General features: G+C 41.8%; 1 protein-coding gene across 2 annotated transcripts in view; it reads right to left on the bottom strand.

Moving 5' to 3' along the window:
* Window positions 1–20,727, bottom strand: part of APBB1IP (amyloid beta precursor protein binding family B member 1 interacting protein) — a 106,650-nt gene that overhangs the window by 18,686 nt on the left and 67,237 nt on the right. For both annotated transcript variants that reach the window (XM_067562390.1, XM_067562389.1), the window contains 5 exons: window positions 18,687–18,761; window positions 16,581–16,724; window positions 13,477–13,587; window positions 2,647–2,745; window positions 496–613 (listed from right to left, as the gene is read on the bottom strand). In XM_067562390.1, the coding sequence (XP_067418491.1) occupies window positions 496–613; window positions 2,647–2,745; window positions 13,477–13,587; window positions 16,581–16,724; window positions 18,687–18,761 (547 nt within the window). The remainder of the gene's footprint in view (window positions 1–495; window positions 614–2,646; window positions 2,746–13,476; window positions 13,588–16,580; window positions 16,725–18,686; window positions 18,762–20,727) is intronic.

Raw genomic sequence — 20,727 nt, 5'->3', positions numbered from 1 at the left:
TTCCGTGTTGTGATGGAAATAGTGTTCTCTCTTCCTTATTTCATTCTCATTTTTAGATAAAGTGGCTCATTGCTGCCCTGATCACTTCTTAGAGTGACAACAGCATCCTCCTTGGAAAAGTCCACTCCTGTAGCTTATCCCCTGGAGTAAAAGTTTCAAGAGTGACCATGTAGAGCTGATGAACATGTCTTTTTCCAAACGAGAGACTACAGGATCCTGGACATTTAGTCAAGAGGAGGCATAGTGAGGGGGAAGCCATATGTGGAAGCCATCAAAAATGCATTCTACTAAATGCTGGTTAACTCTATTCTGCCCTGGGTGACTTATGATCAAAGGTGTGAATTTACTGCTACAGGAAGTGTCCCGTAGCTATGGGTTACCACTGTGAGTCGGAACAAAAAGTCGGATTACTAATTTATGGGACAGACTATATCCAGCACTCCTGCCTAATGTTTAATCATGCTATGAAAGGGTCATGTCAAACAGTGTGGGTACCTGTCAAGGATGATCCTGCAGTGACAGCTGATTCCCCAGTCGCCAGGTTTGTCCATCGAGAGGCCAAGCTGGCCTTCTGTACCGCACGTTTGTAGTTATCATACAGTGTCTTGCCATACTGGGGAAATAAAGTGCACCTTTAATCCTGGATCAGAGAGTCAACTCAACTGTCTGCATGTCCAAACACACATTTGCTGTGAGCTGTATTTTTTATATTCCTTTCACAAATTTTGTTAAAAAGCAGTTATCTCTACAAATAATGACCCTGAATCTGTACTGGGGCACACTAAGGAGAATCCCTGCACCTCTGTAGAGTTATTGATCCCTGTGCCCTGTTGATTTCAATGGGACTCTGCCCTAGGAGCCACTCAATGCACAATAAGTGCTTAAAATAATACTACAGCACTATATACTTCAAAGCACTTTGTAAAGGGGGCAGAGGAGAAGCATCATTGTTCCTATAACAAAGCTGGGAAGACGAAGGACAGAGGATTTCACTGACTTGCCCAAAGTTGCTCAGTGTGTTTGTGACGAAGCTTGTAGGAGAACCCAGGTGCGGGGCACAACAGCTTATGTACACCTGCCTCTTGGATAACACCACTACATTTCACTTTCACACCAGTATCTGTAAACATCCCCGAGGCCAGCTTGCAGTCAGGATGAGTACTAGAGCAGGAGTTCCAAGACTAAAGCCCAGATCCACAAAAGGTTCTTAGGTGCCTAGTCCCAGCTTTATGCTTCACCACAATCCACAAAACTCCTGCCTAACCCTGTCGATGCTTAAGTTTCTGCCTCTGGGCATGTGCACTGTTGTCTCCCTCTAGGCATCTGGCTGCTTATCTGCCACCTAAGCTCCAAAGTGATCCACGAAGCAGGAGATGATAAATGCCTTTCTTGCCTGAGGGACCCAATCCTATGAGTATGCTCAGAGGCTGCCTAGCAGATTAGGTCCCATTAAAAATCAAAGAGAAGGAGGTAGTGGTGCTAATTAATAAATGTAAGCCCAGTGGCTAGAGCAGTTGCCTTGGATGTGGGAGACCCAGTTTCAATTCCCTTTTCTGCCTGCTGGGGAGAAAGGATTTGAACAGTGGTCTCCTGATGTGGGGCTTCCTCCCTCTCTCCTGGAGAAGCTATTTCACTTTGGATAACTAACTAGTCATGGGAGCGAGAAGACTGGATGGTGGGTCTCCCACACGGGTTCCTGAGCATGATGCTGCACAGTCTTTCTCTCTCTCTCTGGCCCAGTGACTCTTTATGAATTTATCCACACTGGAACAGCTTCCCCAGGAGAGACTGAGGGAGCCCCATATCAGATAGTCTCATAGCTCAGAGCACTCACTTGACAGGTGGGATACCCCTGTTCAAAGCCTTTCTCCATCTCCGGCAGAGAGGGGGGAATTGAACGTGGATCTCCTGCCTCCCAGTTGAGTGCTCTAACCACTGGGCTAAGAGTTATAAGCTGGGCAGCAGCACTTCCACCTCCTCCTTCCCCTCCATCTGTTTGTGTGGAGCAAGGCAGGAGTTTAACTCATTCTCACAAGAAACAACTTAGGCATCTCTCCAGGAGAGTGGCTCTTGGTTGTGGATCACTAACAGAGATCAGCGCATCTCCCCAAGAGATGCAGGACTTAGGCCATCACACCCTCATTGGTATCTCCCATTGGCTATTTTAGGTTGCTCCCCACCTAGCATGGTGGCTTATGAGAATCACATTCTAAGGCACCTATCTCACCCCATTCATTGTATAAGGAACCTTGGCACCTAACTCAGCTTTGTGGATTGCAGTGATGTTCCTGTGACTTTTTTCCCTAGATACCTAAGTTCCTTTGTGGAGCCAGGCCTAACTCTTCTAAGTATCATGACAAAGTGCGAAAAGCATGCCCCAGGCCAGGCTTGCAACATGCTTAGTAAGTGCTGATGTTCAGGAAGCCAGAGATGAATTGTGATTCCTACTCCCTGAGCTAGTGGAGATGGACATAACAGTCTCCACATCACCACTATTTGGTGTCATCCCACAGCAAGAAACAGTGGCAGTTACGGGAGCTAGGATCAAGCCACTTCACACTGACTGGATGCAGTAAGCCTTGATGACAGCCAGTTAGTTGAGGACGCTAGAGGAGGAAAAAAAGAAGAAAATGTTTTCAGTCTCACCTTGGCAATTCTTATTCCTGTTACCCACTGCTGTAGAATCGATTGGTCATCACAGCATAAATACTTGATATATTGTGACTCCTTTTGAATCTGGGGATGCTGGAATGAATAATTTTTGCAGTTAGAAACCAACATATACTGAGCAAAATGTAAAAAAAGAGTCAAAGCCCCATATGGTGATTGCAATGGGAACAGTGCCTTTCTAGATCATGTTAACAAGAAGATGACATTTATCAGTGTGTAAAAAGAGTGAAATTACAAACTACAGCACATAGCAATTAACATTTGTAGTATTTTCTTATAACAAATGGAACAAGTTGTAAGAGAGGTCTGTAATGTAAATACCTGAGTTTTAGAAAGCTAAAATGTGACCAACAGGTCAATGAAGTCTAGAAATGTCATGGTTCAGTGCATAGTGTTTAATGTGTATACAAAGGCAGTCTGTAGCAATCAGTAAGACATCCAGCCTGAAAGCTCACCATGATTACCATTTCTGGGGGTTACAGTGGATAAGAAGCTGGATATGAGTCAGCAGTGTGCCCTGGTTGCCAAGAAGGCTAATAGTATATTGGGCTGCATTAGTAGAAGCATTGCCAGCAGATCGAGGGAAGTGATTATTCCCTTTATTTGGCATTGGGGAGGCTGCATTTGGAGTATTGTGTCCAGTTTTGGGGCCCCCACTACAAAAAGGATGTGGACAAGTTGAAGAGAGTCCAGCGGAGGGCAACAAAAATGATTAGGGGGCTGGAGCACAAGACTTATGAGGAGAGGCTGAGGGAACTAGGCTTGTTTAGTCTGCAAAAGAGAAGAATGAGGGGGGATTTGATAGCAGCCTTTGACTACCTGGAAGGGGGTTCCAGGGAGGATGGAGCTAGGCTGTTCTCAATGGTAGTAGATGACAAAACAAGAAACAATGGTCTTAAGTTGCAGTGGGGGAGGTCTAGGTTGGACATTAGGAAAAAGTTTGTCACTAGGAGGGTGGTGAAGCACTGGAATGGGTTACCTAGGGAGGTGGTGGAATATCCATTGTTAGAGGTTTTTCTAAGCTGCAGTTTGACAAAGCCCTGGCTGGGATGATTTAGCTGAGGTTAGTCCTGCTTTGAGCAGAGGGTTGGACTAGCAGGGGTTTGGACTAGCCTTCCAACTCTAATCTTCTATGATTCTGTGATTCTAAAGAGCATATTCAATTTGGATAAGCACAAACGTTCAGCTGAAACAGATTTTTGTCTTTAGACTCCTTGTCTTCCTGGCAGTCTAGCTCTAGCTCTTTTCCTCCAAGTTTTTGTTCTATTCCCCTTTATCCTTTGTACCTCTCACCAACACTGGTGCAATATTCCAGCATCCTGTAGTTATAGGATTATACATAAGGGAACACCACCAAAAGTAGCCACTTTTTCAAGGGCATTTAAATCCTTTGATTCTTTGAAGCAGTTCTGGGAACCCTTCGTACTACTGCTCAACATTGATACATCCCTACAGTTCAGAGTCTGCTACAAAATTCAGTATGATTGCTTGCCTTAAAATTGCACCTACTGATTTTAGATTTTGAAGGAACTAGCCTCCAATGCTACAGTAGAGTAGGTTGTAAACCTGGACAGCTCTGAAATCCTAGAGAAGGAGCTTTCTGCTACCATCTACTGGTGAACCAGGAGAAGAGACAGAATGAGCAGACCTTATTTGCATGTTTATTTGCCATCCCAGTGTGAACATTTGGTTGTTTTGGTTAAAATTAAAGTGTTGGAAATTAAATCTTGTCTTACTGTGTGACAAAAGGGCATAAAAACTGCACTTAATATGCCCTGAGAGGAGTTGCCATAACCAAAACCATTGCATGCCAGGCAGTACTGCTAGTCACACCTGAGAAAGGGCTTCCTCCTATCTTGTGAGAAGTAAATCTCTTGTGGCTGGGACTGTGCTCAAGGGTCCTGTATCACTGAACCTCTTCTGTAGTGATAGAACAGAGTGAACTCTGGTAAGGATCGTTGTCTGGCACCTACACCTCTATCACTATTGCCATCACTATTGCTGGGTTAGGAGCTGGAGGACCTGAATCCTGATAAGATATGATGCAGAGGTAGTACTAAGGCATTTCTTCATGGAAGCTAGACAGTACTTCCTCCTGGGAGCCAAAGATGGGCCTGCCTGAATGCACCTCCACACTCCAGGACTAACCACTGACAAAACAAATTTGTGCATCGGTGGGGTACATGGGGTGCACCAGTGGGGAAGTGAAGTGTTAGTTAAAGGGACATATATCCATTGGCTGTTCACATCAGCAGATGGGGAAACTGAGGCAAAGGATCACTGCCAAAGAGACTGTGTGGGTGAGTGTTTTACCTACTACTTGTATAAACATATGGATGACTTATGTTGTTGTGTTTCCCCAAATTTAATGCTGTGCTCCTTTCTCCCTAATGAAGTTTTCTTTGTTTTATACACAGAGCTGGTGCTTGAGAGGGGAAGTATTGCCAGTTAAGGGTGCACACAGTAAATATTTAGTTTTCCCAAGTTTCTGGGTACAGTTTCAACTGGTGGTATTGGTTAATTCTAGGAGGAACCCCTAGATATTTGAACCTGGCCAGTTTTGCTGCTGACAACAGCTGGCAGAAGAGTTACAGGGACATTATCAATGGCTTATTTCACTGTTTCTATCAAAGTGCACTGTCGGTTGTTTGTCCTGGGAGACTCCAACTCAGAACATCTAAGGTCCAATTCAGTTTCCTGTGTGAAGAACATCTCCATATCAGACTGTTCTCTCATCGGGGAGTTAGAAAGGGCATATGGATAATTTCATGCTCTGGATATTATGGTGCTCCTTTCACGAGATACCAGGGAATTTTTGCTCTGACTTGTAATATTCTGTTAAGTCCAGCAGATGGCATCAAATACTTTTCTATGGCTTTATAGCACTGGCTGATGACAATACTATCAAATGACTGGGCAACACTGCACATATGCCAGTGGTTCTCAACCTATTTACCATTGTGGGTTGCATATGCAGCTTTGTGTTATGTGGGCCGCATCCACACACTACCTGTATGGCCCTGAGGCTGTCACATGGACCACAGCTGTGTGCTGATTGAACCGCAAGTGACCTGCGGGCTGAGAATCACTGGCATATGCTGAGAGAGAGGGTCCTATCTTCCCACCAAAATGAACAGCAGTTCAGTGATCCCATAAGTCTCCTTCATTTTTTCAAATATCACATTTAATGTCGTCTGTAAGGATTTTTCTGTAATTAACTAAAATAACTTGGACAAACGCTGTGAGACGCTTTCTCACTGGAACAAACAATGCTGAAAAGGGAGTAGCATGATGGGGCTAGATAGGCATTGCCATAGTTTGGGAGTGATGAAGAGCCATACTGTTCAAGAGAACTCAGAGGGACTCAGCCCCAGGAATTCCTCAGAGCGTTACCCAGTACACAGCAAACACACCTCCAGGCTCAGTGCACTCAGTCATGGCCCCAGCCTCTTTGGGGTTTACTGCATCCCGCGGGGCAAAGAGGGATCTGTCTCTGCACTCCGTGGAGCACAAGGACAATATGCCTGGCTGCTACGCAGGGTGCAAGTTCTTTACTCTTCTCACTTCCCTCCCTGTGGGCAGATGTGAAGACCCAATCTATCCCCGTATATACACATTCATCAAAGTGGGGTCTGCTCTAAATAACCTCAGAGTTCCTCTAAATAACAAACGGCAACTCAAAGTCACAGTTATTGGGGTCAATTAGAGCCAAATACTGCAAGCTGGTGAAAACTCCTAGACCTCAAAGGGAGGAGCTCAGCACCTTGCAGGATCAGGCTCTTCCTGAGCTGTGTAACATCAGCTAACATTCATTCAAGCATACACTTAAAAATCAAGTAATATTCATCCTGTGAGGAGAAGCTGGTTCTGGCAATGCCGCCTTCTCCACTGGTGAAAGGCGAGCTCTTTCTGCTGGCCTGTCATCCTGTACTATGCGAAACACCAAAGCTCGCTGAAGGTGGTGGAAATGCTCCCAGTGCCTTTTAATGGGTTTTGGACCAGGCCTAAAGAGCTCAATCTAGAGGATCTGAGGCCTTTGGCATCGGGCAAGTACAAAGACTCCCCACCATGGCTAGTCAGCAGAGATAGAGCCTGAGACTTTTAACACCAACCATGCAGCCTTTCCCCCTTGGTGGGTTTTTTGGAATTGAAGATCCAGTGCTCTCTCACCACTGATATCTTGTGGTGATGGGGTCATTACAGACTGGTTCAGATGGTGATTTGGACTCCTGTGGACTTCAGATGCTTGTGATATACACACACCCCATCAAGGGATGCTTAACAGCCTCACTAATGGCTAGTCCAGGTGGAAGACAAGAATCTACCACTAAAGTTACCCCTTTAGCTCAAGTGGGAGAAATCTGTGCTATTGATGCTGAAGGACTCAGGTTCAACCCTCACTGATAACCTAGTGTAGGCATAGTTGTACAAGCCCTCCTAGGCCATGCGTACTGGCTCTGACTCAAGATGCCCAGAGGAGAGGTTGGCCAGCCCAAAATCCCGATCAACAGTGGCATATTTGCAGCATCCTGTAAATAAACTTCCACTGCTCCTGGTTCTTAGGACAGGCAGTTGCTCAGCATATGGAGCCCAGGAGGTGTGAGGAGTTTCTGTGGACCAGCAGCCACAGAGGTCAATTTCTGCTAGATTGGACCTCTAAGTCCCTGATCCTTCAGTGAGCTCTGTGTGAGGAGCAAGGTGAGATACAATAGTTCTTCAAGACAAACTGACACTAGCGGGCACTGTATGCTCACAAGTTTCTAGATCTAGAAACAGATGAACCCTTTTGTTACATGTGCACACTGTGTTCAGGAAAGGTCACTGCAATCATCAGCTGGCAAAGCAAAAACATCTTTCTCCTCTGAAAGGTTTCTCCTTTTTCCTTGAAACATCCAGCAATCAAGTGAATTATAAAGGACAACAATTCAAAAAGCAACTCCTCAGAAGCCGTGGATCCAGTGAAAAGTGATCACATTCAAGCAAACTCCAAAGGGGCAGAAAGGGAATTCAGACTTTGTGTTAAAAGCCATAAAAACCTACTCTGCTAATAATATAGTTCCTGGAAAATAATCTATAACAGATTTATTAAATTTCAATGCACTAGATTTATACAATGCTTTTCCTCCATAGATCTCACAGTCCTTAATAAAGGTAGAGAGGTAGTATTATCACTGTTTTAGAGATGGGGAAACTGAAGTGCATGCTGGTTAAGGGCCTGATTTTCAGAAGCATTGAACACCCACAATTCCACATGGAATCTGAGAGAGCTGCAGATTCTGAAAATTAGGCCTTTGAGGGACTTACCAAGGGTCACCCAGAAAACCTGTAAAAGGGTCAGGGATAGAACCCAGATCTCCTGACCCTCAGTTCTCCATTCCAACTCACTGGCTTCTTTCCAAGTGTCATCTAACACACTGTATCCCTCCCAAGCATTATTTATAAAGATAAAGAATGAGGAATCACTTGACTATGAAGACCTTATTTTTCAAGAAGCCTAACAAAACCAAAAACACTGTGCACAGATGAATTTTTCAGATATAAAGTAAACCCTATGCCTAAAGAAAACAAGGTAGAACACACTGAAAGCCTAAAGAGAAATAGGAACTGAAAGATGTGGTTTCTATGGCTGGTGCCAAAACAAATGACACGAGAGAGAGAGAGAGAGTGTGTGTGTGTGTGTGTGTGTGTGTGTGTAAAAAAAAGAAAGAGAGAGAGAGAGAATATCTCAATAGTGTATCTTACTTCACCTTCTTCCAACAGTGAAAATGAAAAGTAATCTGTAAATATTCAGGCATCTCATTGGCTTCCTTGCCCAAAAATGTGGTTGATTGCTCAGTTTCTTTGGCAGTAGCACCACACAGAAGCTTTGAATAAATAACTAGCTTTACACAAACTGAAGGCTTTGGAGTTAGGCCAAAAATTTCAGAAGCAGCTATTGATTTTGGGTACCTCTGTGTTTTTAGGTGCCCATTTTGAGATCCCTTCAAGAGTGGTTTTCCGAAATGCTGAACATCTGCTACAACTGAAATCTATGGGAGTAGTGGGTGCTCAGCACTTTGGAAAATCAACCCCAAAGTATCAAGTTGGACACCCAGAAAACTGAGATAAAAGTGTGGCTATTTGCTTCTAAATTCAGTTACATCCTGACTCCACATATTCCCCTGCAACCAGAGTAACCTGGAGGCTTGCCTGATTTACTTAAAATGTATGGAATATCTGCTTATCTAAAACAAACACTGACTCACCGTAAGGTAATTATGCTTCTGAACTACACTTCTATAATGACTGAAGCAACATTTTTAGTTTAGCTATTAAAAAAAATCAATAGTTACTGTTCACTAAAGAGAATACCTTTTCAGAGAAAATAAAATGTATTTGTTATATCCTTTTCCTTACTCTGTATATTATTTAGGCATCAATCCTGCAAAAACATACACCCTTATTTAGACTGAGCAATTCAGGCCAGGGCCCTGTTTCTCTACATGTCTGAAACATCTTATTAATAACAAATAATCTTTCTACATTTTCTTTTTTCAAGTCATTGGTGGAGCCCTGATTTTAATTTAAAAACTCATCTGAAATGTTGACTCTACAGGATGTAGTTGTTTCTGGTGAAGAGGTAGAAATGCTCTCTTGTTCTGTATCATTTTCTTTTCCTTTCTACACCTCTCTCCTATCATCCAATCTCTCAAATGCACTTACTTCTCACTTTTACATTTTTAAAAGGATGTCCTGCACAATGTATTCTTTATAGGCATCTGTGATGGGATATGGTAGGTGTGGGAGAGGAGAGAATCAGCAGTGGACCAAACTAAGGACCTAATTAACTGCTGGAGTAACTCCATTATAGAAAACAGAGCTATTTAAGCAGAGAATTTGGGAAACATTAGAGATCTGAGAGAGATGTGGCAGACTCCAGAGGATACGAAGAAAGCTTAGCTAGATAGGCTACAAAGGAAAATGTACCCAGCTGCAGAAATGAAGTATGATGATGCCCTCGTCTCAGTTTATCCCCAGGAAACCATTTTGTTTCATCCTAGATTAATTCAGCATTATGCATCATTACCTTCAGATTACTCAAGCAAAACCAGCATCAATAAAGCATAATTAAATTCACTCTGTCTCAGACACATCAGACTGACTAAACCAGTTATTTGCATATAGATTACCTTGCTTTTTGTCTGCTTTAGAAGGATTTTTCATCATGGGGTGAAACAACCAGCTCCAGGACTAGTGAATACCCTCACCCATGTACACACAAGAAACACTATAATCTATAATGCTCAAGGTTTCTATTAAATAACAATGGAAAATTTCACCCAGGAGATAAACTAATCCTTCTTGCCAAGGTGGGTTCTTTTGGTTTTGGAAGGTTTTCCACCTAACAATGGAATGAATGACGATATACATCCTGTTCCCAGTGCATTCCCCAGATAATGTAGTAGGAGGGCCATATTTCAGGGACAAATGCTTCTAAAATGTATATTGTAAAGGTGCTATCCCGCACGGTGCTGAACACCCTAGCTTGTGCACTCACTACAGATGTGAGAGGCAACTTCTTCCTGTGGTTGCTGAAAGTGGCTCTCATGGAGACGTAGGAGCAGAAGTTTTTGCTTCCCCTTCATTTTTGGCAACAAAAGCAGGTGGTTAGGGTTAGGAAAGCTGTGCTACTGTGGGTTTTGTTCCTTCTGCCACACTCTGCATGGCAACAGAACAGGTGTTCTTGTGTGGATGCAGGTTTAAATTGTTTCTTTCCACCTGGCTGTGCAACCCTTTTCTCTTGTCTGTATCAGAGATCAGGAAAGCTTCCTTGCACCATACTATTAATGTCCTGTCATATGCATAGGCAGTCAGAGGTTGTTTAGATTACTGTTGGATTGTTTGGAGTGGGACTGCTAACACAGCACCCCATCTTTGATATAAAATGAGAGCCAAGGAATAGAACTAAAAGATGCAAAACCCCCATTTGGCCTCAAAAGGGAAAAGGTTTGATGTTAAGTAAAGGGTGGTGCCTTTTAAATTTTGGTCTGTCTTAAGTAATGGTTAGCTGAGCAAGATGGAAGCATCAGCATGCTTAGATGTGCAGCCCCTCCAAGGGTTCGTTTCCAAGGTTTTATTTTTAATATGTTGTAGTGTTTTTCTTATGTGTAACTCTTCCTTTAAGGAAGGTAAGTCTGATGGGATGCCTGGTTCACACATAAAAGGCCTGTTCCAGTGGTTAGGCTCATTTTATTGAGGATTATAGCCAAGCATAGGCCAAGTGGGTAATAGGGGAAAAAAATCTTTCAGGCTTTATGGTGCCTCAAATGCCTGAGGACACTTAAATGCCAGAGCCCTTTCCCTAACCTGCACTATCTTCCTAGGGTTCCAAAGACATTAGTTCCAGTTTACTGCTCAGGAATTGATAAGGGCAACTAAATGTGACTTCAGCTTTCTGGTAGAGGCTGATTAGCCACTTGTGCTCTTTTCAGTTAGCCTCAGCTAGGCTTGCCTCTGTCTAATAGTAGCAGATATTAGGAAGTAACTATTTGTTCCATTGCCTCAGAATCTTTCTGAATCTCCTGACAGGAAACTTCTGAATAAGAACATAAGAACGGCCATACTGGGTCAGACCAAAGGTCCATCTTGCCTACTATCCAATCATCTGACAGTAGCCAATGCCAGGTGCTTCAGAGGGAATGAATAGAACAGGTAATCAAGTGATCCATCCCTGTTACTCATTCCCAGCCTCTGGCAAACAGCAATCCCTGCCTATCCTGGCTAACAGCCATTGATGGACCTATTCTCCATGAACTTATCTAGTTCTTTTTTTAACCCTGTTATAGTCTTGGCCTTCACAACATTCTCTGGCAAGGAGTTCCACAGGTTGACTGTGCATTGTGTAAAGAAATACTTCCTTTTGTTTGTTTTAAACCTGCTGCCTATTAATTTCATTTGGTGACGCCTAGTTCTTCTGTTATGAGAAGAAGTAAATAACATTTTCTTATTTACTTTCTCCACACTAGTCTCTTTCCTTCATTAAGTGTGCGTGTATTTTCAAAAAATAACACCTAGCTCTTATACAGTGCTTCTCATTAGTTGATATCAAAGTGCTTTCCAAAGGAGGCAAGTATAATTATCTCCATTTTACAGATGAGGAAAGTGAGGGACAGAAAGGAAGTGACTTTGCTAAAATGGTTTGTGGAGAACTGCATTATCTAAACTGCTGAACTGTATTAATCATTTAAATCTGCTAACAGAAAATCAGTCTGATTCATACAAATTATTTGTGTTTGGGCCATGTGTAAACTAAAATGGCAAACACTTGAAATTGGACAGACATTTCTTTTTTGGATAACAGGTCCATTAAAATGCTGCTATAACCAGAAAAATTACATTAAAAATGGCACTTTGCTGCATATCTGCTTCTTATTGTCTTTTAAGTTGGCTGAAGTTTGTTTAGTAACAGCTCCTTTAAGCACCACAGGGCCATACGAGTGGTAGAAGCGGAATCCATCTCTTCTGCTGTGTGTGTTGCCAGATACATTCTGATTCTGGAATCTCTATTATTTTAGCTAGAAATCTAGGCCCAGTTAAGACAATCTAGTGCCCTAGATGCATCATGCCACAAGGCACCTTATTGCTCGGGGTCTGTGCTATGGGCTCAACTTTGGAGCACAATGGCAGTGAGGGAACCCCTTCCCTCCCTGAGAGGAATAGGCGGTAACCTGAAGTCCCTTGTCTTTCCACCAGGAGTGGCAGGAAGAGGAGACCCAGTACTTTCTCCAGCAGCTGGACTGTAGCTATGGGGGTGGGCCAGGCCCACCATGCTCTTCTCTTGCCGCCACACAGAGTTGTGCTTTAAAGTGTGGCATGTGTTGAACCTAATCCTGAAAGATGTTGAGCATCATCTTATGGGTCGCAATTGAGCAAAATACTCAATACAACTACTCAGCTGCTTAAAGTACGTCCTAAAGGTATGTTGCTGAATAGGGCCAAAGTGAATAGGAGTTAAGGGTGTGCGGTATGTTGCAGGAGGTATTAGGGGGGACATTGGCAGTGCAGCAAAATGGCCAGGCCACTGCCAGTAACTGGAACACCAATTACCATACTTATTGCTTAAAACAGCTAAGCTAGTAGGCCTTTGTGGAAGCCTTAGCATAACTAAGCAGGCCAGGAGGGGAAGAGAGTGTCCACAGGAACTGAGCATGACACTGCTGCCTTCTTTGTTAAGCTTTCTTTGAAACTATTGAAGTCTGTGTCTTTAAAAAAAAACCAGGAAGTCTAGCTATATCTTTGGACGGTTATTGTGTGGAAATACAGCAGCAGGACTAACGGCTTAAAAGTGCTTGCTTAATGGTTTTTTTTGATTGACATGTGAATGTAATTGTAGCAGTTACTAACATAAAAGGGGTAGACAGGGCTGAGGAATTTGGATTTGACCTTCTGGACATCTCTTGGAATCCCCAGCGTCAAGCAGATAACTGGCCAATTGAACCTTGTCATTTGACCCCTCCAGACCGTGGGTAACTATTGTTTGGGGGCGCTCTAACCTTTTGCATATCTATTTTGAGATCTAATAAAATAGTAATCTTGGATGAAAGCCCTTTGGGTTTGTGCCAATCTTTAATCAGACAGATGTGCTGTATCCCCCTTTGATTTTTTCCTGATACTGCCTTGCAAAGAGTACAGTTACCCTGAGCTTTGGGCCAAGAGAACCCCGGGTAACAGAGGCACTCTGTATCTTACAGTATCAGGCCCTTACCCTATGTATTTATAAGAGCAGTAGGAGCACACATTAACATAATAGATTTCTCTTGTACATACCTTTAAGACAAAGCAGTAATCCGTAGGTGCCTTATATTTCAGTCTGTACTGAATACCATAATAAATATTCACATTCTCGAACTGTATGAAGCAAGCCAAATCCCGGGATGTCTAAAAAATGGAAACCAAACATATGATTGTTACAGGGAATTAACTTAATTAACTATGATGCCAGACACATTAAAAGGACCTTTTTTCGAATGGCTTTGATGCTGAATCTTGTTTTAACTGTTGTGGATTTTATCAAAGTGGAGAGAATTTTAAATGGTTGTGTTGCTCTTAAACTGCAGTGAACTTTAAGATAAACAGGAAAAGGTCAATATACCTTGAGAATCATAATGAAAAATTTTACTATGTTCTGTGTAAGTCTGAGTTTTCCTACATTTTACTCCCTGGTTTTATTTCAAAGTCAGTAAATTGTGATCCTTACTGAACAGTGTGGTGCCTAATAGGAAAAATCTTTAATTTATTAAAATGGATGTAGACTCTGCAATCATGCTCCTGCAGTTCTAAGGGGGAAATGGGGTTGGGGGTCTAAATAGTTTTTATTTTAAGAAACTGACTTTTCCTTGGAATGTATATGGAATGGAATTGACTAATGCATGTAAATTTACACATCAGTAAATGAGCCACATTTTAATCGGTTCCTGCTTCAAAATTACCTTAAAAAGACAATTCCAGCCCCCCCTCCTACCCCTCTCACTGGTACCTTTCTGTGTACCACTGTAGGTTAGCCTATCATTTGTTCTTATTGTGTTGCTGTGGCAACAAGGTGTTTGTTGGCACACTTTGCTGTGCGAAGTATTTCTGGGTACAATGTATAACCTTCATTCTCTTTATATAGGTTAATGCAAAAATGGTTCTATCTCCGTATCTTTCTGAATATGCCCATTTACTTAGTAAATTGATATATGCTGGAATCGTCAAAGAGTTTCTCTCCTTGGGGATTAGGGTAATATTTTAGTGTAACATGCTTGCTTGTTACACTCTCATTAAGATACTTCCTTGGGTCATTTTATTCACTCTGACAATGCATTTATGAACACTGCCATTAAGTGGTAGTGCCAACAAAATACCTGACAAAAGGGGACAGTCATGTGAATTGAGAATTCTGCTGTCTGGAACGCCTTGGTATTACTTATAAGCATCTCCCTATTTAGTAGCCCAACCTGAAGTTCCTACTGAAATCTTTGCGGGTTTGGCCATTGACTGCAGTGGCACTAATGCATTCAAATCAATGGAACTTAACGGCAATCTCAACACCAAGCCTTCAATGGGCATGACAAGGGAGTTCTTGTTTTTTTTTAGGAACCAATTCATGGTTGACTCCAATCCAGATACTATTATTTAAAGGGAAACATTCACCACAGATAAATAGGAGAAGTAACAAATTATCATGTAGAAGATAAGTTATTTATTGCAAGTATTTTGCAGTGCCAAAATGTTATTCCTAATGCCTAACTAGACAAAACTCTAACCACATAATTTAAAGAAAAAAGTTTTAAAAAGTAACTTGTGTGTTTGGTGCTGCTAACTTCTTGGACTTCCAATTAATATCAGTTTGTGGGATGGGGAATAGTACTTAGATGGACTAATGGTTTGAAGCAATGGCTGGTGTCAAAATAGTGACATGATTATAGTCAAGGACACTTTGTCAAAGTTTTGGTGCTGGACTTACACCTACAAAACAAACATATATAAATGTTAGGGTGTGCAAAATTAACTGCACATTTGTTTTCATGGGCCTAGATATATTTTGAATGACCAATATAAAGTGCTCGTTTTATTTTTTTAAACATAGCTTAAGGTATGTCAGATTTTCCATAGTCTGCCATTCTTGGAATGAGAGTATTTCACTAATCTGTATTGTGATTGGAGAAAATCCTTCCAATCAGAGTTCTAGTCTTTGTTTGGTAAGAGTGCTGTATCAGTGGGAGATTCATTGAGGAATAGAAAGCCTGGATGACTACTGCCTCAGCGGTCAGACACAGCCATTCTTTACATTTCAGTACAAGCAGGGCAGTCATCTAATTGATGCTGCATTTTGCCAGACTTCGGTCCCACTCTGTTTCTGTACCTGTGGCACTGCATGCCTCTGCCAGCCACAGGCTGGCTTGTCTCTTATTTTTTAAGTTGATCACTATTTCTTTCATTATGATTTTTTCAGGCTATGTTAAAAGAATTAAGTCCCATTGACTTGGTGTGCATCATTAGCTCTGGGTATGAGGAGGCTCAGTGACTGGCAAAAGCATTTTCATCCAACACAAATCTGAAGCATTAACAACCATAAACAGCAGCACTTGTCAGAATATAAAACTGACAACTACTCCCAGTACCCAAAAGTCAGTACCAAGAATGTCACTGTAGAAATGAGTGGTAAAGGAGCCCCCTTCTGCAGTGCACTTCAGTCTCCTTTGCTTATCCATTGCAGGCTGGCAATTGAGACTCTTTCAATAGTATACCCAGTAATGGTAAATGTCACTGTCTTAGAGCCTGGCAGCCTGAGTGCCCCTGTCTCGCCTCTATCTCACCTCTTGTTCTACAGAGGGCTGAAAAGGCACAACACATTTTCTATGCAAAGATCACTTCAGGGAAAATATTTGGCACATAACAGCACAGGACTTCAAAGCACTTCCATGCAACGGCTATTGGCCTGGCAAGTTGGTTACAAACACAGACTATAAAAGTCAAACTATAGCTTTCAGCTGAGACTTGTTATAAACGATGTCAGGTTTTCTGTACTACCATTTTGCTATACAGAGTGAAATCATTTGCCAACTTTTTAAATTCTCTTTTGCAAGAAACCAGATATGAGGTAATGGCATTATTTGCGGCAAAATGTCAACTGAAGGGCATTGGGGTTTTTTCTCCCATTGACTTCAAGAGGGGCAAGATTTCACCCAATGATTTTACCTAACTGCAGAAACAAAAATGGGAGCAACTCTACCGGAGTTCGGCGACTACATCCTAATATTTGTATAAGTGTTGCACTCAAAGGAAAATCTCTCTCAGATGCACCAGACACTGCTCTCAAAATGTCACTTCAGGAGTTCTTCACTTTCACCTTTATGAATTGCTTTATTGCTAAAATGATGCTTCCTGACCTTGGTCTTTCCTTTGGGGACATAATAAATTCCAGAAGCTCGTAGAAGAAAATAGCGCCTCTTCCAGGACTTTTTTCCATCTTCTTTCAAATAAAGGGCACCTTCAAGTTCTGGCACAATGACAGATGTCCCACAGAAGCTTTCCTGTACAGCGAGAATTGGATTACACAAAATAAATGGACTTGAGTACCCATAATAATAAACAGCAGCAAAAAGTTCACTTAAAAACAGATATTTTCTGTGATAGTGAATATATATAGATGGGGATCCCAGTTATGGAACAGAGGGAGATTCAAACACGAGAATATGAGTTTTCCATGTTAAAGTGCTCATTTGGGACTTGGACATTGTGTTTAGACACTTGCTCTGGGAAAGTGTCTTCACAGCAGAGGGCCACACACAGCTCATTCCCTTCTCTTAAGCCCCAGACTAAACATTTAAGGGTTAAGTACAGGATAAAAGATTCCCATCATAGGCTCTTTGCACAGCGGTAGACTTCTATTTCTGGCCACTCCTAGTCATGGACATGAAAGAGAAATTACTAAACGTGAGTGAAGGATGGGCAATAACCTATTCAAGACTTTAACAAGAGAAAGCATTGTCCGTTGAAGGAGGAATAAAATGCTTAACACCATTACTCTCACATGCTCTGGTTTTTGACTGTTGCAGCATCTCTAGGTTGTGTAGGGCAATACTTAATACTCTAGAAACTACTGAGAACTGAGAAGTTTAAAATAAAATCAAAGATTGGGAGATTTCTACTAATACTTATTTTAAAGCACATATCAGCATTCACAAACCATGTGAATAAATATATGTTATTGGCCATGAAGAAGCTCCTGTTACAAGACATAAAACACTCAGGATAATCTCTAATGTCAACATACGTCTTTTTTCTCATTTAGAAGTTACTATGGACATCTCTCTGCTGATATTTGGTGCCCTAGCTATTATGCACTAATTCTAAAGTAGGAATCCCCAGACATCTGAGTACAAATTATCTTCTTCCTGCACTTGTATCAAAGCCAAATGCTTGCCCGCATGTAAAGTTTTTTTTTTTTTTTTCATTCCTTTAGTTCTGTGATCATCGTTTCATTATTATAAGTTTAGATTTCTGTTTCCAATCACAGTAGACTGGCGTACCAAACTTTCAACAAGAAGAATCAGAAGATAAAAGGGCTTACTGGAATCAAATCCCAAGGCTACTTGTATAATGGGGCTGCAGAGCAAACACTAGTAACCGTAGCAACCTGCATGGAACTTGAGAGGAGGAACTTAGGTTGCAGGAAGGAAGTGTTTGGAAAAGGAATCAGGAAGTTAGTCTGTCTGCATGTGGCTTGAGTGCTAGGGGCAGCATCTCTGTGAATAGTTCTCTTTATAAAGTGACACTTTAGTTTTACAAACATGGGGTCCTTTCATGGTACAACCGAGCATGTAGTACATGAAACAAAAACAATTTGGGGTGGTGGTGAGGAGAAATGTACCTCCTTCTAACTAGAAAGAAAAGAAGCTACTACTTTCATTATTGCTCAGTCTTACTAATGATTTAAAAAATAAAAAGCCAATATGGTTCTAGCACAGGAGTATTGTAGATTATTGGTAATGCACTGTTGCAGAGCTTGCAAACAAAGCATTTCTGCAACAATGTCAGAGCTGGGAGGAACCTCAACCGCAGGTGCCTCTTCAGAGTACTGTGAAAGTGCAACTTTCCTAATTTCCTGCTGTCGTTGCTAAGGCCCCAGTTCTGTAAATACTGAAGCAGGTGCTTAACTTAACTGAAATCAGTGGGAATACTCATCATAGAAAAAGCTAAGTACACGTGTAAATATTTGTAGGATTGGCACCTAACAGACAAAAGGAATTACCTGCACCATGTTTTATAATAAAAATATAACACTAAGTAGAATCTGTTCTTTCAGTGGTGAGCAGCAGATGAAGTTGATGAGTTTTTTACACAGTCTTAAATGCAAAGCTGATCATAACAAATATAGAACTTCCTGTGCCACATTAGTAAACAAAGAACTAAGCACTGCTCTTGAAGGTAGATGTAGTCTGTGGCACTCCACTGCACCAGCATAGCACCCTCAATTTAACAAGCTGGCTTACCTCCAGGAGGAACTCTTTGTTTTTCTCATTCATTTCCTTGCTTTCATTTTTTCCTTTGTTCGCCAGGTAGAAATTCTGATTAAAATACAAGAGGTTGATGTTGAATAGAAAAGACAATGAATATAAATGAACAGATCACCACATCATTTTTCAGCCTTCCACCATTGTGCACTGAGCTAGACGCTATGCGAGGCAGTTATTCAAGTATTGCTCTTCAATTTTCATTACAGGCAACCTTTATTGAAGCTGCCTACTGGAGTTTATACGTCAGTTTCTCAATCTAAAATTAATTTTGCCCATACACATACAACTCCCTCCCCTTTAATTTAAAAAACATGGCCCATTTCTTGGTTTTGTTTGGCTGCTTTTCTGGGTCACTGGGTTTGGTTTTATTTTTTCAGTTTGAATGTCCTAGATTTCTGGAGATGGGTGTTACAGAACATAATTGATGATTATGCAGCAGATTAGTATATGATGGAGAAATATGTAGTGCCAAGAACAGATGCATCATTTCCTAGCAATCAATTTTTATGGTGTGTGTTGCTTCAGACAGGGAGCTGTGCATGTGCTTCAGTTCTTCATTATTTAATAACAAGTTTGTGTACACTAGATTTTACAGTGAATTCCTTATTTCTGCATTTGTATGTTGCATTATTTCACCAGGCAGGAAAGAACTTTTTTTGTCCCAGGAGTCATTTGAAGACCGAGTGGTAATTTTGCATACTTGTTGACAGCCAAAGTATACCAGCACATCTAGAATCAAATTAATTGTTTTGAGACTTGGGCCTAAACTTTGAAACAATGCCTCCACCGCTGTGGGTGCAGGTATCAGCATCTGGCATTGCACCCATTCAGAAGCCTATATCCCTACCTGTACCTCCAGACAAGACAGTTGTGCTGGCTAAAGGGGTACATTTGCAGCTACAAGTAGTTGCACCCATATTTAACTGCAGATTCAAAATTGTATCTACAGTTGTGAAGACCAGGACATGCTCCAGTAAAAACCAAGGCCCCAATCTGTTGGCAGCTGCTAATCCTACAGGTCTGCAGGCTGTAGGGAAGTCTGTCGCCTAAGTAGGGAAATATCTTTATGCTTGTAGATAGTCCCATTGGCTGGGTTGAATTACAAATAAGGTTTGGTTTATGGCCCCCATCCTGCAAACTAAATCTATTTCATCCAGGAAGAATTCTGCCACATTTTTTGAAAGCTGTCTACCTAAAATTACTCTTCTAAATCCACCATAAAAAGTGTGATGGATTTTTTTCTTTCCTCCTCCCCCTCCGCAAACCCCTCCAGCAGCTCCCACTGACTTCAGCGGGATTTGTGTGTGCTCAAGAGTTCTGAAAGTCAGGGGACATATTTACATGCAGATTTACCCTAGAAATCAACAAAGGCCAAAATGTGTCATGGATTTGCAAATGTCTTGTGTCTCTTGTGGTGACATTTGCCAGTGAAAGGAACATGTTGTGGTTATACCAGATAATGTAACCGAACTCCACCTTCATGTGCAAGCAGCTAATTAGAGACTGCTCTGCCACCAGGCAGCCTGGAGAGCAACTGAGGAACGCAGCTTGGCAATGTCATTACATCTTTTCCCTCAAGCAGTGTTTTGCGCAGCAGCTTGTGGGAATGCAGAGGTTGTGGCTGATGGTTTATTTTTTCAGGGGGACCCCAGAAGCAACAGTTGTGTTTTTTTTTTTAAAAAGGTGACCTTAAATGTACAGTGTCAAACAGGCAAGCCTAAAAGCACCATTAGCTGCACTTTACCCTATGCTCTTGCCATGCCTACAGCAATTATCAAACTTAATGAAAGTCACTTGACCATTCAAAACTGAGCAATTTTCTGCTGGAAGCAAAACGGAGCTCAGCCTCAGGACTACTAGCAGCAGTAAGGACTAGACTGGCTACTAACTGCCTGAGCACATGGCTAATGTTTAGTCTATAGCCCAGGGCTAGATTAAGGTAAAAGTCTATGTCTAGGGCCATAGCTTGATAACGTTGGAATTTCAGTTTTCCTTTGAAACTACATATATTTCTAGC

The sequence above is a fragment of the Emydura macquarii genome, unplaced genomic scaffold (assembly GCF_026122565.2).
Source record: "Emydura macquarii macquarii isolate MOO-44397 ecotype Brisbane River unplaced genomic scaffold, CSIRO-AGI_Emac_v2 contig_2422, whole genome shotgun sequence".
Taxonomy (NCBI): domain Eukaryota; kingdom Metazoa; phylum Chordata; order Testudines; family Chelidae; genus Emydura; species Emydura macquarii.
The sequence above is the reverse complement of the archived record's forward strand: the minus strand, read 5'-3'. Positions and strand labels throughout refer to the sequence as shown.